Source organism: Arachis duranensis, chromosome 8 (assembly GCF_000817695.3).
Source record: "Arachis duranensis cultivar V14167 chromosome 8, aradu.V14167.gnm2.J7QH, whole genome shotgun sequence".
Lineage (NCBI taxonomy): Eukaryota > Viridiplantae > Streptophyta > Magnoliopsida > Fabales > Fabaceae > Arachis > Arachis duranensis.
Window position 1 is genome coordinate 15945290 of NC_029779.3, and position 18210 is coordinate 15963499.

Sequence of the window (18210 nt, forward strand, 5' to 3'; positions counted from 1 at the left end):
GATTTTCTTCCAGACTTTCTAGAACAAAATTGGAAAATACACCTTGGGTCTCCCATCAAAAGTGCAAATGTAGATGTAGGTAAAATAACTTTGAAAGTAAATGGTTAAATTAATCCTCGAAAAATTACTCATTTTTATATTAGTTCTCGAATTTTTTTTTTATTAAATTCGTCTTTCAAAGATTTTAAATTAGTCATTTTAATCATTCCGTTGTTAATGGTGTCAAAATTTGATGTGACTCGTTAAGTGACATCACAATACACCTAGTAGATCTAATTGACGGCTAACTTGATAAGTTTATGAAATTAGATCAAATTAACCCCAAATTATGTCTCAAATTCTCTTCTCAATTAGATTTTGATTTGATCTAATTTTATAAACTTATCATATTAATAATCAATTAAAACTCGTATGTATGTATTGTAGTTTCACTATACGAACCACATTAACAAATTTGATATCATCAACTAGAATCCTATTTACATTTTGCCGAATCTTTTATATAACACACCAAGATTTACAACTACTATCTACATCTTCAAGCCCTATTGGCAGAGCGCACAAGTCAGGCGGCTATTATGAGATGTGCCTCGTATTTTTGTACAAAATCAATTTCTATCTGCATCTCCTTCTCGAGCTGTCAAATTGATTCTTTCTGCATCATTAGTGGTATTTTGATGCAGGTGGGATGGAAAAGCAAAGAGATTCTTTTGAATCTCATCGGAACTCACGAAGTTCGTTGTATTGCTGCCAGACAAAGAACCAGACCCGACTGCTGCGACTTGGGTAGAATCAACATCACTACATCCTGCAGAATTTTGTACACTTCTGCTGCTACCTACAACAAGCACGTAGTAGTATCATTAAAAATCATCGCTTTCTAAGTGTAGTTACACTACACTTATTTTTCCTTAGATCAGTATGTCTAAAATAATGGGAGTATATAATCATGATGTAGGGTAGAAAAATATCATGAAAAGATGTGGCAATAGACAATAATGAGTGGCACTAAACTCTGGCCTAAATAACATTATTGTCGAGGACAAAATAACCTGGAAGAGTAGAGGCAGCAGGTGAGTTTGAAATTCCGGGTGAAGTTCCACTTCCTCTTTTCATCTTTGACTGCAAAAAAGAAATACAAGTTAGGAATGGCGGTCAAATGATTCTCTTACTTCAGGATAATGTCTTGACATTGTCAACTAAACATGAAAGAAAAGATTCTTAATCCTTTAAATATACAAGACAACAATAGCCATAGAGGTACTGCATAATGCCCCACTGTCTCGTGGAGAAGTACTCCTAATTCATACTGTACGGTGTAAATCCAAGGTCAATTAGGAACACTTGAATGTCGAGCGTCAAACAACTCCAGCAGAGAAATTCAGTTAGCCTACCTTTGTGAATTCTTCACAATGCTTTACAACAAAGGAGATATTTGCATATCGTCCGTGCAGTAGAGCATATGCCCACAAAAGAAGCTTCCTAGGGATGCTCAGATCAAGTGCTTCAATCCCACTCATATTAGGGTTGAATGGGGTCTCTGCTGCTAATTGGTATGGGATCAAATAAGAGTTGAGCCCAGAGGAAAGCACCACAGAAGAACTCTCCCGGTAAAAATTGTAGCAAGCCCGGAGCAAAGTGTTTGCAGTTTCCAAATTTTCATCGGAAACTTTGTTGATCACTTTATTCTTTATTTTTGATAAAATCGTGATCCATTTTGTTTCAATTTTTTCCAAATGAGTTGGATCTTCAAAAGTTGTACTCCATAATTCGTGCGGTTGCAAGTCAATACAGAGCAGTTGGCCATTATCCATCCCACCATCTGTTGAATTCTGAACTTGAATTCTATTCGGGAATTCACATGATATTGGAGTAATTTGTGCCAAATTATATACAAGAGTTCGACACCAAGCAACAGAAGAATGCCTGCATACTTTTGCACAACTACTATTTGAGAACTTCGGATTCTTAAATCGTTTCCTAATCTTCTCATTTATTGCTTCAAGGGTTTCCAGTTTTCCATTTTTCTCCAATGATACAATGTGTTCATGCAGATATCTGAAAAGATTAGCAGATTTGAATAAGCTTTTTCATTGAAAATAATGTTCAGCATTTATGCTTAAGGACGGTCATTGTTGTTCACATTTTATTACCCGTATATGATACTCTCTGATGTATCTGGGCTCTCAATTTCAGGCAAGCTGCATATTTCTGGCCATAAGCTCCCTTGCTCCATGAACAAAGCAAACATTTTTTCGAGCACATTGTCAGAACTGCTTACTGGACCAGAGCTTAAAGTCTGAGAATGGCCCATAGCTGAAACCAGGGCTTTCAAATATCTTCCAATGGCCACTGGTACAATATCTTCAATGCATAGTGAAAACTGCATATATGGTGGAAGTCAATATATAAACACAACCAGCATATGAATCTATCAGATCAGAACACAAAGAATGCAGAAATAACAGCAGCAATTCTACAAATCAAAATCTATCAAACAATTCTCAAATATAAAGTGAATATGCATAAGTCAAATCATAACTTCAGTTTAAGCAGTAAATCAAGCTCTTTGTGATTTACCCGCTTATCTCCTCGAAGAAAAACATATGCACGTTCAAGAGTACATCTATCTCCAGTCTCTTCCAATAGTTTGAGATAAAACAGCACATACTTTCGAATGCAAGTAATGAATTTTCGTGAACTTTCTGGCAAGTTAACCTCAAGGGATTTTTTGTTCCCAGCTGACCCTGGTGCCTTGCGCCTGAATATTGTAAAATTGAACATAGGTTAGGTTTACTACTATGTTGTTGACAATATTGCTATATCCTTGCTCCTTCATATTGTAACAATAAACAAGTCATACTCATATCCAATGCTTATTTTTATTGAACAGGGAAACCCTAAAGTTACACGACAATTTGGGTATGATTTCTTTCCAATTGGGGAATAAAAGAAAGAGAATCCTTCCAAGAAATCACATCTTTCAAATATTCGAAAGATTGTTTAAACAGCATGTTCAATGTAATAGTCATTCATACTTCAAAATCATCCATTGTATGAACCTTGAATAGTGTGTGGTAAAATTCCATTTTGTTCAAGTTCAAACTTGCAGTAAGTTAACAATAAAGGAGTAATAATAAAACCGTACCGTCCTTTTTTAACCGTGCTATCAATTTCCCACATATTTATTGTAAAGGATGAGCGTGAAGATTTGAAGCAGAAAGAAAGTTGATCCTTTGCTCTCTCTGTATCACCGCTCTCACCCCTTTTATAAAGCCCCTGAGCTAATATGTATCTGGCCTTATGAAAATGTTTGAGATCTCCCTCCACACAGGTTTCGAGGGCCGAAAGGCAATCACTATAAAGCATAGACCATGCAGTCTCCAATTTGAGCAACCCTTCATTGTTAATTTCTAGAGAATTGGCCTTAATGCTTCTCTCCTTTTCATTTGATAATGAGCTATCCACATCACAAAGGATACTCATGACAGCATCTTTTACAGATTGATCAAACGAGTGTGATGAAAGAACCTGCCAGAGACCAAAGTGTTGCCAATTATAGATTAGGTGCACCAGATTCCTTCCTAACTTCAAAATTAACGATTACAGTTGAAAGCACAAAAATATCTTGAAAAAAAAAATTAATGAACAAGAATAAATGCATAATAGCAATGAAATAAAACATACCAAAATAGAGTTTAGTGGTCAGAAAAGGGAACAAAAATAAAAACCTTTAAAATATCCAAATTATGTTTTCCACACTTCATCAGCAGCTTCAAACGTGAGGCATGCATCCTATACACAGGATCAACAGCTGATGTGTTCAAAGCAATGGCTTTGCTATAATACGTTAGTGCAGTTTCATGTGAATATCCAAGCTTTTCGCTGAGTTTACCCAAGTAAAATGCGTGCAACCAATCTTGCCTGCACAAAGAAATCAATCATAAACATCACCAAAGAACCAGAGAGACACGCAATAATCCATGGGCAAAGAATGTATACTTCAGCATGAATGCTCTCTTGAAATGTCTCATTGAATTCTTGCAAAAGATCTTCCATGCTGCATCCTTTAAGGGCAAAACAGATCTCTGATCATAAAATGGCACTACATTCTGAAGGCTGTCATAGTATACCAGTGCCAGTAACTCGTGTATCTCACACTGGACAACACGTTCAGAGAAAAAGTTGCAAACATAATCAATATGATTCAACATTGAAAAAGAGTCTAAGAGTACGGTTAGGGTTAAATAAACACCGCACGCATACAATTCTGCAAATCCATAAGCAATTGTATGTTGGACATATCACAGCATAAAAGATAATGTTTTTGTAAACTTCATTCTTCAATATTTTCAGAAATTCAATGGAACCGCATAGCTAGCATGAATAATGACTGCCATAATCTTGATTTACCATGAATATAACATGTGGAAGGAACCTTTTTTTCCATAGAAATTCTTTCCTTTTCTTAAGTTTTGTTTTGGATTAACCAAGAGAGTAATACCCCAGGATAGGAACTATGCTCCTCCAGGAAAAGGACATTATAATAGGCTTCATCTACTAAAAAGCGTAAATACAAAGAATGTAAAACCTGTTGCGCAGAGGTCTTAGCCAAAGCTAAACTCATTAGCAGGCACCGTCTACTCCTCCTTCGGCTTGTTTCCACTCTACTGGATAAAGTAGGATTCTTCCGCCATGCCACAACATTTACATGCTTGCTGCCATCATTTAACAACAAATCTACTTCCTGGCTCAGTACAATCAAGAAACATTCATAAAACCATATATGGTAACATATGTTGAAATAAAAAAAAAAGGGTTGCCTTTGCAGAATTTTCAGGGTTTACAGTTTAGTGAACCAATTATTATTTCTAACTTGCCTCATCATAAATATTCCCAAGTCGCTGCCAGCTTTCAAAACGTAGAGGATTGTACATGAGATCATATTTAAAGAGCTTTGCATTTTGTTCAACAAACTCTTCTCCTTCCTTGGTGAGAACAAATCCAGGCCATTTATCTGTAGCACTCATTTCCTCAGATAGAGCTAAGAAATAATACAAGTTACAGTAGACCTCCAAATATGGCTCAGACCTGAAAACAAATACACTTTGGTTTAACCCTAAGAAGCTAGAGGCAGGGAATATCATGGATACATGGCATAAAATATAGAAGAGACTGGTTTAGCATAACAGTACTTTATAAATGTTTACCTCCTCAATAATGTTGTGTTGTACTGTACAAGTCCTCCCTTATCAGGAAACATAATCCTTTTTATAGCTTCAAGAAATCCATCAGATCCAGCATCACCTGAGAGTTTATCTTCACAAACATTCGGATCATCTAAGAACTTATCTATCAGGTTTCCTAACAACAGGTCCTCTGGTGGCAGCATAAAGTGCTTCCTGATGGCTCTTAAAACTCTACGAAGTTTGACCAATCCAGTCCTCTTGTAAATACAAAATTTTTAGCAAAACAAAATCAGAAACAACGTTCTATACAACATTCTGCAAACAAACTGAGCCACAGAAATTAGAGATAGAGAGCACTCACAGAAGATGCCTTTGCATAGGGAAGTACATACTTGAAAACATCAGCGCATTGTTCTTTGGTCTGATAATCTCCCCGGCTTGTATTTTTGTGCATCACTATATCATCATCATATGATGAATCAGATCTTAGATTCAATCCATATAAACAGAAAAAGCATTGATCTAAGGCACTGTCAATTTTTGACTCAAGTTCCTCCATTTCATCTTCTGAAAGTTCATTCCCATCAATCAATAGATTGCTTGGATTTTCAACCTTACTGAAACCGCTGTCAGTCCCAGCCCCTCCATGATCTTCACACACCATTTCCTTGCTGTCTTTTTCTTGAACTCGGCAAGATGCAATCCTTTCTGATATTATTCCTTCAGAAACCTCCTTCCCAGAATTTAGTTCTCCTATTTTTGTCCAATCCATCTGGACATCTAATATATCTGACTTTGAATCTTCTGCAGATGAATTTACAAGACTATTCCTGGATACCTCTTCACATTGCAGGGATTCTTTATTTAGATAGTTAAAGCTCGACTTAAGCTTCATATCCAAGGACAAGAGATGCTTTATTGCAAATCTAAGAAATATTCCTTCTTCACCTTTTCCACCTTCACCGACACAGCACAGTCCATACTCAGCAAGCAAGTCATGCGTTGCAACAATTAAATCAACCTGAGTTAAGGGTTCAGAAAAGAATAGAGATGTTTTTAATTACCCAAAAGAAAAAACCATAATACAACCAAATCATTGAAAGTAAATTTCTTTCCACAGGATAGCTCACTTGAGTTTTGATAGGTGTAGCTGGGCTGAGATGCTGGAGTTTGCAGAAAACAATGGCTGCATCAACAAAATAGTTGTTTTCTTCTTCATCAGAATGTACTGGTTCAGAGGCTTTGTTACAGACAAGTAAGTTTGCAACATATCTCATGATTAACAATAATAGAGACTGCATTTGGATAATGCTGTTTGTTGGAACTGTAAGGCCATCCTGCCAGCATAAGAACATTAATGGTTTCACTACAAGTGATATTCGATAGTTAAATATGAAAATGTGTCATGACTAAAACCAGGTTATGTGAACCAGATTTCACATAACACATATTGTGGCTAATTTTATTTTTTAAATAGAAAATGAGAAAAATGCAACAATTAGGATAATAAGATATCCTCCATAACTGAAGAGAAAAGAAAATGATCGACGTATAAAAGAGAAATTAGAATATTGCATCAGGAATGAGACAATGTCGAAGTCTTGTCCCACTAGATGCGCGCAGTTCCATAGATGAGATTAAAGCATTGATTGATCATGTTCTCAAGGCAGCAGCTCATGTTAATTTGACATATACTCACAGTTTGGACAGCAAAAATTGCTTACAAATGTTGGAAATCCTTAAATTGTTGCACAGTGAAAATGTTACTAAATATTGACGACTGATTAGTACATCAAACAATTAAATAAGTAGGAAAAAATTTACAGAACTCCCGCAACTTTGAGTTATGTGCACTTAGGTTATTACTATTTTGCACATTTTTAAAGTAACAGGACCAACGTGCACGTAAGCCAACTGATGGGGATTTTCTACTCTTGCGTAAATAAGTACTTCCTGCTATAGTAGGAGAAAGAGCAACAGGGTTGCAAAACTGCAGTGCAGACAAAGTTCTGTATCTTTCCCTTAAAACAGTTCAATAAATGGATGTCCATATCAACAAAACCATTTCAAAACATAAAGCAAAAACCAAATCCTGAATAACTTAATGAAATCCAATTGTTATAAACCCCAAATGTTAGAGTGAAAACAAGCTGATAATTTGGATAACTAACAGCATTGTGAGGTAGGTTTAAAAGACTCTCTAAGAGGGGGAATACAAAAGGAAAACCTAAAAAGATTCAGTTGATAATTAACAGTCTCCAGTAAATAATTCCAAATCAAAGAATCAGACCCCTTTTTTTCTTTTCCAATTCCATACGGAACAAAAGAAATACATATTAGTGGAAAAGAACAAGATAAGCGGGAGAACAAAGCTCCAAAAGTAACTTCTGTCCTTATTTTTTTTCTTCTGATTTGGTAGGAGAAAAATAATTTCAGAGAAGAAACACTCCATGGAATAGAAAAATTATGACCAAAACCATCATATATACCCAAAAGGATAAAATGTAAACCAGAGCCAATCAGTCTCCTTGAATCTAACACAAGAAATCTCTCACTACAGGGGAAAGAAAATCATGACCACACACAAGGATGAAGTACAACCTTTTGGTTTTTACATGCAATGAGAAATGTTTTACCATGTTGACAATATCTAGATGTTGCTGTGAACATGAAGGAAAGTTAATTACATTTGTAGTTCATAAACTTAATCCTGGGTGAACAGTGAGAATATTTTTCTCAGAAACTTGCTTCCTGGCTATCACAGCTTAGAATCCTAAACTAACGAGAATGATATATACTTACAGAATCTCCACGATGGTCAATAACTTTCTTCACTTGAGAAATACAATCAGAGAGTGCCTTCACTTCCTGTGCAACCAAGTGACTACAATGCTTGGTTGAACTTTCATTTGAATCAATCTCAAAATTAGGAGATACCACTAAGTCAGTAGTTTGATCAGAAAATATAAATGATGTCATACATTTATTTAATCCCATTATTGCCATAAGTATTTTCAGCTTTTTATAGTGGCAATTGAAATACATTTCTACATCCATTGGCTCTATCTTCTGACATGCTTCTATTAGAACATCTAAAGCCATTAGTTCAATGGAAGTTATTTTTTCATCTTTTTTATCTGGCACTGTAAGAGAAAATGCATCAATGTAGACATCCTGTGTGGAGAATAGATGTGGAGAGAGCAATGATATACACTCCAAATACTTTTCTTGTTCCATCATCTCAATGACAGAATTTTCCATCAAGAAATTGACCTTTAATATATTGATCTCGTAAAGAACTCTATCAATGTTCAGCTCTTTTACGGCCTTGCAATGCATACGATGGACTGAACATAGAGAATCTTCCATAGTTTCCCGCTTTGCCAAAAGTGACAAAGAAATACAAAATTCTTCACAACCTTTTGCCCTGTTACCATCAAAAACAGACATTCTCCCACTTAGCCAGAAGAATCGAACCCAAAATGCACTATTCTCCATCAGAAATGAGCTGTCTGAATTGCTCTTATTAGAGGTATCAACTGATATTCTATCCATCCCTTGGAAACTACCAAGCAAACCTTCATCTTCATTCAAGGCATGTTTCAAGTGAAATGGATAATCTAGAGCTACAGACTCTATGATCTTACAGAGATGATAAGATGTCTCTGACATATATTCTGATTGTTTAGAACCAGGGGAGGAGCATAATCCAAAGTCATGATACAACTCAGCAAGAAAAAGACTACATTCAGCAGTTCGTTCCATTCCCCAATGCCGTGTCAACCTTTCTAACTCAAGAAATTTGACAAAAGCATCTTGATATAGGAGGCCTTGTCTTGCAACCTCTTCCAAAAGCAAGTGCCCCATATGATAAGCACCGTAATTTTTTGAAGTTTGTAATAGAAATGCACAAACATTATTATTTTCAGAAGTTACTGAATAGGATAATGCAGAGTTATCACTATCAGTAACATCTGGACTACCCAATCCACGATCAATGAATGGCTCTAAGTATTGAATGACAACCTTTGCCCGGTCCTTGCCACAAGAATCCGATTCTTCTTTCCCTGGTTTACGACTACGCAGCCTTTCTAGTCGAGAACTTCGCCTTTCATGTGGTTGTTCTTCTTGGATATTTGCTTCTTTACCTTTAGCACTTGGCCTTTCTATGTTACCATCACGCAAAGCACTGCTTTCACCACAGGGCCCTACCCCTTCCACGGTATTCATAGCAGCTTCAAAACAAGGTAAGCTTATGCTTAGTCTAACATCCGGAGAGATGCACAATTTTTCAGGGTTTACATCAGAACTTTGTAGGATTTCCAGCAGGGCATCAGCCAGAGCCACCCAGGAAGCTTCTGTCAGCTGCAGTTCTCTGTTCTGGTTTGGCTTTTTGAATGCAACACCCTCATCTGGATTCTCATTACTAGCTTTTCTCTTATCCGGAAATTTGAGGCGCACATGTTTCGGTTCAAGTTTGTCTATGCCTCTGGGAGCAAATGGCAATGGTTCTGACTCTTCAATGGTATTTTTAACATGCAATGCACGAGAATGTGATGGCCAGTGCCTCAAAATCAACTCAGTGACAGACAAGCAAGCAACCTCATCGCCAATAGCAATAAGAACTTCCAAAAGCTTTTCCATGCAATTCCCTGTAGTTACATCAAGGGCAAAAGATCACGAATACATATACATATGTAACGTGCATTATGCTCTATGTAATATGTACATATTTGGAGGAGATGACATGCACTGAATTACTATTGAAAAGAATGTGATTTGAAAAGAACTTTCAGAGAAAAAATCTTATTATAAGAAATAACTACCTCACCAATTTTGAAATAACTAGTTTTGCTTGAATAAGAGGGTGATCTTCACATCGTAGTAAAATTTCAAACTTGAGACATGATAGTCATGGTGCTCAAAGGGGTAAAAGGGCGTCAATGCCTGACCTAATATCCCGTAACTGTAGGAGCCTTGTGCATTCGGACTCCTCTACTTATTTATGATTTAGTAGGGTTAGATAGAAATTACTTGAGTGTATAATTACAAATTAACCTCCAAAAAAGGAACAAAGTTCAGCTATGTTTAAACGTTATGGTTGGAGTGGTTAATCCTTGTAAAATAATGTCAAATATGTAACATAAATTCTCCCTGATGTCCATTCAGTCAGAATAAATGAAAAATTACTTCTTGCTGAATAGCAATTCACATTTCTTCAGATATTAATTTCATATTTGATGCCAACTGAGAAGGAAATAAAAAAAACAAAAGTAGTTCTATTGTCCATAATGCATTTGAACAGTGCAGAACAGAGAGACTGAATGAAGGATACACTCAACTGAAGGACAAAGATCATACAGAAGGGAAACAAACTCTGAATTTCACAGCCGGGAAATACTAATGAGAGCTCAACAAATAAAACCCCAACCAATGGACATAATTAAAAATATACAAGTGCTTACAGTTATTGGGGCTACACAAGAGGCCTTGCTCAAATGCCCAACGGGAAATACTCAGTAAGTTCATTGAGCATGACAATGTTCCCAGCTGGTTCCAGACAACAGAATCTTTTGAATCAATCTCGACAGCTTGAAGATAACAGTGCAGAGCGTTCTCATAATGTGCAGAACCTAGCTGAAGAAATACGGTGGCAAGGTTCTTCAGTGCCAAAAATCTGTGGAAAAAATCAATAGCTAACAATCACATATACTTAAAGAAGAATATTGTTCAGAAGAGAAGAATAATAATACAAGCACGTGGGAGGCCAAAAACCCAGTTGCATAGAGAACTGCAACATGAATGACACAAGACATTTGTAGACATGTATTACACAAGTCACATAGGGCCTCGAAATCCACATCAAGCAACCCTGGCCAAGCACTTGGAAAGCACAATCTAAAAAAGTCAAAATTATGCCTATATATGAAGCTATGCAAATAGTTCATACTCATCTGTTGACGGGGATTGCCAACCTTTGCTTTTGTTGTGTGGGGCTATGCAACCATTTTTACAAAGACCCGCAGTGGTTTTATGACTAACATCCACCACCCATGCACTTTGTCAAAATGCATAAATTAACAAAATTATCAGAATATCATAATCATGGTGATCCCTTAACCCATGGCAAAGGAACTCATTGCAATATACTCGTGCCCAATGTCACTACAGACTAAATGTTGAAGAGGAGGTTTATATGAGAATACAACTACAGAATAATTGAAAACACAACATGAGATAGAATGAAATACATAATAGAGTCAAGAACAAAACCTTAGTTGCAAAAGATGACTATCACTGACACTGCTATCCACCTGATGACAGAAAATACACCATTAGATCATTGTACTTCCAATTTAAAACGAAAGTGTATACAACCATGGAACAAAAAAAGTATGCACTAGGTGAAATCCAAAACCTGTGCATTAGCTAAAAGAGGATCTTTAAGTACTGATTCTAATAACTCGCGAGCCTTTTGGTAGTCTTTAGATTGTAACTTGAGTAGCCCATCATGATAAGTTTGAGTCAGATGAAATTCCTGAAACAGCAGGGAAAAGAAAAATGATGCTGAATGAATAATGCTATGCAGCACTTGAGACACTCGGATATGTCGATCACAATTTCATAACCCTAGATTTCAAACAATAACAATGATTATAATTTTTTTTTTAAAACAAGCACATTAACAACAAGCCACGGAACATTACTACCTCAATGCTACTAAGATTATGAAGAACCCTAGTCACTGAACCCTAGACTGAATTTCCAATATAATGCCATAACCATTTATCATAGAAATTAAGTAAAAAGGAACATGCCTGAGCTTCTTTGGTAGGAGCTAGTGGCTCCCATTTAGCTTTCGGGTCAGTATCATTGATAGCTGCAATTGAGAACTGAGAAGAAAAGAAAAAAAAAAGGAGCTCTTATCAGATTCCAAATCGAAAACTTAGCATTTCATTGAAGACGAAGCTGGTGAGAAACGTAGAAGCTATCGCAGTAACGACACGATAAAGACGAAAATGCATGTACCATATCCAATGTTCAGAAATGCAAAATGTTAGTTTGTCACTGTTAGATCATCAATTTTTAGGGTTCCAAGCTTCGATTTCAGTCTTAGCTTTCGAATGTTTTTTTCTCTCTCCGTTTCCGGTTGTTTTAGCTTGTAAGCGAGGGAGAGCGGGCGCGCTCTCAGAACGGCCCTTCAACTGTTCAAGAAACGACATCGTTTTAGGGCTTCTCTGCTTTTTTGTCATTTTCTATTTTCTTTTCATTATTTTAGAAATAGAAAAAAGTACGAGAGTTCATTTGACTTCTCATTTTTTTTAAACGCCCATTCCAAACGACGTCGTTTTGAGGTTTTAATTAACAAAAAAAACCCTGGCTGAATCTGAAGCACCACCAGAGACACTGTCACATAGAGGCAGAGCTAGGAGATCACCTCGGTACCGCCACTGCATGCTCGCGGCGCCTCCCTCCGCCTTTCCTCCGTCTCAGTGAGTGGTTGTTACTGCTCGTTCCCCGTGGTCCGTGCCTCCGTGGTTGTTGCTGCCTGCACGCTGCCGTGCGTCGTCCACCTCCCGGAATCGATTCTGCCTCTGCAACAACAGGTAACCATTTTAATTTCCAGTTATTCTAATATTTCCAGTTATTCATTGATGTTATTGCTGTTAATTTTATTGTTGCTTGGTTTATGATGCTGATTAGAATATGGCAGTGGTTGAAATATTGAATTGGTTTTTAAATTTGTTTATGAATATGAATATGAATATGCAGTTGTTTTGCTGATTATGAATATGCTGAGTTTTGTTGATTGTTGAATTGGTTTTTGAATTTGTTTATGAATATGAATATGCAGTGGTTTTGCTGATTATGAATATGCTGCGTCTTTGTTGATTGTTGAATTGGTTTTAGCTCCTTTGATCTTTTTCATACTTGGATTTGTTGAGTGGTTTTGATTGGAAAGTGTTCTGAATTCACAGTTTGTTGAAGTGCCAGTTATATGTTTTTTGATTGAACTTTTGAAGAAAATAATGTTGGGAGGATTCTATGTCGCTCTATTTGTAATATTATTCATAGTTAGATAGGACTTGGTTGGTGTAAAGACTCTCTAGAAAATATCAAATTTGAACTAAATTGTTTAGTTGACTTTGTCAGTGTGTGCTTGAACTGAAAACTGTATGCAGATAAAAGATAAAACGTTTTGATTTTAACTTTCAAACCAGTTTGAGCTTAACCAAATTAATAATTTGACTGTTAGCACCTTTTTCGTCAATCAAGTGTGCAATGCCTTGATTTATTATCTTTTTACCTATTTTTGTTTTCCCTTCCCTTGATTTTTAGTGCTTATGGCTAAGATTTTTTCAATTCCAGCTTTTAAGCTGGCATAAGTCTATCTTCATCAGCAAGGAGTGAGCTTTTTACAAGTTCAAATACATACTTGTTTTTCCTTTTGTTGTTTTGTTGAACTTCTTGTCTCAACGAGACTTTTGTTAATTAATATATTGTGTGACTTTAGTTTATGACTTCAAAAAATTGAACTTGTATTTCAAATTTTAATTTTAAGTTTTTTACTATTTTATATTTTTATTTAAATAAGACTGGTTCAACTGTGATCCACCGGTTGAACCAGTGACCCAGTAGCCTGATCGATTCGATTACCAGGTCGGTTCTTACACCTATGGGTATAATAACTAATTAACTATCAAATTTTAACAACGGCCTCTTTTTCCCTTCACCCGGTTTTGGCTTCTCTAAGTTTTGCATTTAAAGGTATGCATGTTTCTACCGCAACTGAAGATTTTAGTGTTAATTTTGATATGACTGGAATGCGCTTAGAATTTTTTATTTTGGTTCTGTCTGTAAATCATTGCCGAAATTAATTGTGAGTGGAAACTGAAGAGAAGGTGTTTGATAAAAGGCCTACGGAAAACTAGTCAAGGACATCTTCTTTTTCTTTTCTTTTTCTCTTTTCCCCTTCAGCTGGGGGCATTTCAGCAGGTTCAATCCAAATTAGTTGCCAATTCTGAAGCTGCATTATCATGTCTTTTTTATTTCTCAAAGTATTCGAGAGGCTACTGTGTGTTATTGTTCTGCCTTTGTTTACCTTTCTGTGCGGAAGTTGTTAGTTACTTAGTTTAGTTAGCTCAGGGATCTGGAATCAAACATTGTGTTCATAAGATTGCTTTAGAAAGGGAGAGAATTGCTCACTCTCCAACCCACCATGATAATCAAGTAAATTCCCAAGCTCATTTTAGCCAAATACAAGGACATAATCATTCTTCAAGATTTGATTTGTCTATTTATTTCATAGTGAAGGGCAAACTAGTCTAACTAAACAAATTTATCACTCTCAAATCGTAAAATCTTATATACATGTGATGTATTCTCCTCTTTATCTAGTCTCAGGTGACAGGTGGTGCAGTTTCATAAAAACAAAAACCAACAAACATGCTAAATTCTGCATACTATCATATGGTCAAGTGTGTACTAAAATACTGACATTTTCAGGTATCGGATGAAGATTTGGATGTCATCTTCATCATCTACCCATCACATTTATATGTGTAATATGTTTATTCTACTTTGCATTCTCCAGATCATCATAAAGGGCCCAGCCCTCTGCTTTGGGAATATGTAAGCACCATATAAAAGTCCCCAGTTATGCTTCCATTATAAAATTTTAGAAATGATTGCATTAGAAAAGAGTTTTGGGGTAGCACTATCTTAAATAGTATGGATATGCTTGGAGAAGTTTTATTAAAACTCCAATAAGAAAAGTGGTTCAGATGGAAGACGACCTAAACAGACTTTAGAGAAAATTGTTAAAAATAGATTTAAAATATAAATAGTTTAAACATATATCATTTATGTAGGGCATTTTGACATTGACTCATGTAGCATATGATTTATTATGATATCGTTTGATCTATGTAGTCGATTATGTCTAAATAGACAATCAATAAGACAAGACTTCGTTTTTAACTAAAAAACATACAATTTTTTTCTTCTTTTCACAAAGGAATATCTTTACCTGAGACAGTTATTTGCCAAACATGCTTTTGGTTTACATTCTACATATCAGAATTCTTGTTGTGAACTTAGTCTTAAGGTCAAATGCTCACTGTGGCAGGGATGAGGATAAAATTCTGAGAGTTGGAGAAGAGCTTGAGAGAGAAACGTTGCTATTACAAGGTGGCTCTCGCTTTTATAAATTAGAGAATCTGAGACCACACACTTGGTATGAAGTGAAGATATCATATCCAGCTTCTGTATGTATACATAGCATACCTTCATTAAGTTCTTTGCATGGAAATCTCTACTCTGGAAACTGACATATACAAAATTAAAAACACCAGGTACCAGCTATTTTCTCCATACAACTACTTAAATCGAAATTGTTGGTGAACAGTAACAGGAGATTACTCAACACTGAGAAGCTCATTTTCAAATCCTATGGTGATGAGGTCCGATATTTAATGTGAAATATGGTAGTTGAAATTTCTTAAACTTAAATGTATGCATGTGCTTAATTTTATTGTGTTCTGCCCTTGCAACATTGACATAATTCAGGATAAACACAACATATTATTTGTAACTGTGGAGCCAGAGGGGTTTCCAGCAATACCACATGTACAAGAGAGGCAGTTTATTATCTTCAACATTGGTAAGCTTTTTTGCAAAGTATCTGTATTTGCAATCTATGTATATTTGACGTATCCCATTTGGTCCTTTTCTATTGTCTCCAATTATTTTTTTTTTTTTTCTAACTCCAGATATATAAGAACTTTCACACTTTTAAGTTAAAATTATGTAATTGCCATAAACACACTAATTGCTATTAGTAGTGGCTGCATCCAAAGGGGTTGATTGCATGCCTTCATTGAATTCTCTTTCATCTTAAGATATTTACATTATTTCCGTGACTTGTCCTCATGGAATTCTGATATTGATATCTTGTATCCTCCTCATTTTTTACTACAGTCTGTGACGAACTATTATTAGGCATACCCCACAAAGCTTGGTGGGTAGTGGCGCTGGCATTACTCTGTCTATGCATTGCATTCGTCATCCCTTCTTTTCTTCCACCGTATTTGTTACCAAAGAACCAAGTGTCAAGGTCTACTCAACATGTCTCAAAAACTTTTTGACAAGTGATTCTGATTATAACATGATTTGAGGCACACCTACATATTCATGTTAGACTGAAGACAAATTTGGAATCCACCAGGTTCTTTATATAGCCCCATCATATTTTAGATGTATTCTGCATGCAAGAACAGAGGTTCCATTTTTACTTTTGATGATGATGCTCCTAACATTATTTACTACTATTTTAGAAATGTGTTACTTCAGTTTTGTTTCTGATTACCAATATGTTGCATGTCTTTGAATTCACACATGGATAACCTGGTAAAATTTTTTTGGAGGGGTGACATATTTTTTATAAAATAAAAAAATCATGTGGTTATATTTTAGCTTTTTGAAAAATTTTAAGAATGCTTTTATAAAGGTAGTATTGCCTTTTTGAAAAATTAAAATGCTTTTGAAAAAAATAAGTTTTAAGATACTATCTTGTAGTTTTCTAAAATTAAAATATAATATTAATAAAAATACATATTTATTCTTACCTCGTTATTATTTTATTATATTTTTTCTATTAATGTCACTTTAATTATTAAAATCAATTTCACAAACATAATTTTTAACACACATCTGATGTATATCTTTGCTTCCCCTACAGCTAGTTAATAGAGCAACAAAAATGGTGAAAAAGGAACAGTTCTAAGAAATAATCAAACACATATCTTAAGACGAGGAAATATTCTTACAAGAGTTCTGATTTATTAACATGATGACTACACAAATAAAGTGAGAGATTCATCCTCAGAAACCAACAAAGATACAATAAAAAGTGAAAAGACAAATACAGAATATAACACTGGACAGTGGACACAAGATACAAACATGATAACGTGACATGAAACTCCAACATGCAAATCTCAAAAAGGGTGCCTATGACTTCGAGTACCACCTCCAACCTCACTCACCCACACATACACACAAAGCTTCCATTTTTCTTCATCACAATGATGATCAATACCCTTGTGTGCCCTCCTGAGCCCTACCAGCACCAGCATAATCCTTGGCCCTGTCCTTAACATCCCTAGCCTTATCAGCAATCACCCCTTTAGCATAATCAAGCCTATCAGAGCCAGCAGGGTGTTTCCCAGTGACATAGCTGTACAACCATGACAATGCAGCAATGGCAGCAACACCACAGCCACCAGAGAACAAAAATCCACCAGCAGCCAGTGTAAGGGTTATGGCAGCAGGGACAAGGATAGGACTGAAGATAACAAGAAGTGGTGTTGCAATGATCAAACCTATGACAGTTCCAGTGAGGATCAACCCAGACAGGATCAAGAATGAGACACCAATGGTTGATGCTGTCATGAACTTGATGGCTTGGCGTATAGGTTGGTTAGTACTGGGGTCATAGGAGGTTCCATAAGATGAACCATAGGTGCCTCCTCCACCATAGGATGATCCATAGGACCCTCCTCCTCCATAGCCTGTCCTTGTTTGATCAGACATAATGGTAAATGGGTTTTGGTGGCTGGTGACTTTTGAGAATTTTTAGACAAGAAGTGATGGGGTTTGAGGAAGAGTGAGAGAGAAGTGAAGGGAATGTATATAGCAATGAAGGGAGGTTAAGCTGGCAAAAGGGGAGGGTGCATTGCTGTGTCGTGGCGGCTTTGCATGAAACTGAGGTGGAGGTGATGCAACACCTGTCCCTTTAACTGACTGGTGTCTTCTAACACTGATCACCATACATTGTTACAGGACCCTTTCTCTGCTGGGGACCATGGCATGCTTTCAATAATGGTAATTTTGATATTTTTTAATAGAGTTGTGTCTCCTTTTCTTTGAAATAACTGTCTATTTGGGAAAAAAATTCATAACATTAATTAATTAACGGCTTAATTGCTCTGATGAGTAAACCATAAATAGGTTCTTGGTT

General features: G+C 36.0%; 3 protein-coding genes across 4 annotated transcripts; 1 reads left to right on the plus strand and 2 right to left on the minus strand.

Moving 5' to 3' along the window:
- Positions 1-150: 150 nt before the first annotated feature.
- Positions 151-12394, minus strand: LOC107461038 (calcineurin-binding protein 1). Of its 2 annotated transcripts, XM_052252630.1 has the most exons (20): positions 12219-12394; positions 12008-12082; positions 11608-11727; positions 11463-11503; positions 11140-11247; positions 10655-10866; positions 7992-9841; positions 6320-6526; positions 5551-6210; positions 5211-5446; positions 4877-5091; positions 4592-4743; positions 4003-4160; positions 3732-3924; positions 3149-3531; positions 2581-2761; positions 2154-2383; positions 1395-2058; positions 1053-1122; positions 151-838 (listed from the first exon to the last, which is right to left on the minus strand). In XM_052252630.1, exons 1-20 carry the CDS (start codon positions 12219-12221, stop codon positions 609-611), a joined length of 5988 nt encoding a protein of 1995 aa, XP_052108590.1. In that variant the 5' UTR covers positions 12222-12394; the 3' UTR covers positions 151-608. The 2 variants fall into 2 exon arrangements, with proteins under 2 accessions (XP_052108590.1, XP_015934967.1); XM_016079481.3 differs by lacking the exon at positions 11140-11247 and having other exon boundaries at positions 4592-4747; positions 4881-5091.
- Positions 12395-12543: 149 nt separating this feature from the next.
- On the plus strand, positions 12544-16556 carry LOC107461100 (uncharacterized). The gene is made up of 6 exons (XM_016079558.3): positions 12544-12796; positions 14697-14822; positions 15319-15457; positions 15545-15652; positions 15759-15852; positions 16170-16556. The coding sequence occupies exons 2-6, from the start codon at positions 14704-14706 to the stop codon at positions 16334-16336; spliced, it is 627 nt and encodes a 208-aa protein (XP_015935044.1). The 5' UTR covers positions 12544-12796; positions 14697-14703; the 3' UTR covers positions 16337-16556.
- A 412-nt stretch (positions 16557-16968) lies between these two features.
- Positions 16969-17864, minus strand: LOC107461078 (oleosin Ara h 15.0101). The gene has a single exon (XM_016079534.3). The coding sequence runs from the start codon at positions 17781-17783 to the stop codon at positions 17283-17285; it is 501 nt and encodes a 166-aa protein (XP_015935020.1). The 5' UTR covers positions 17784-17864; the 3' UTR covers positions 16969-17282.
- Between the last annotated feature and the right edge of the window lie 346 nt (positions 17865-18210).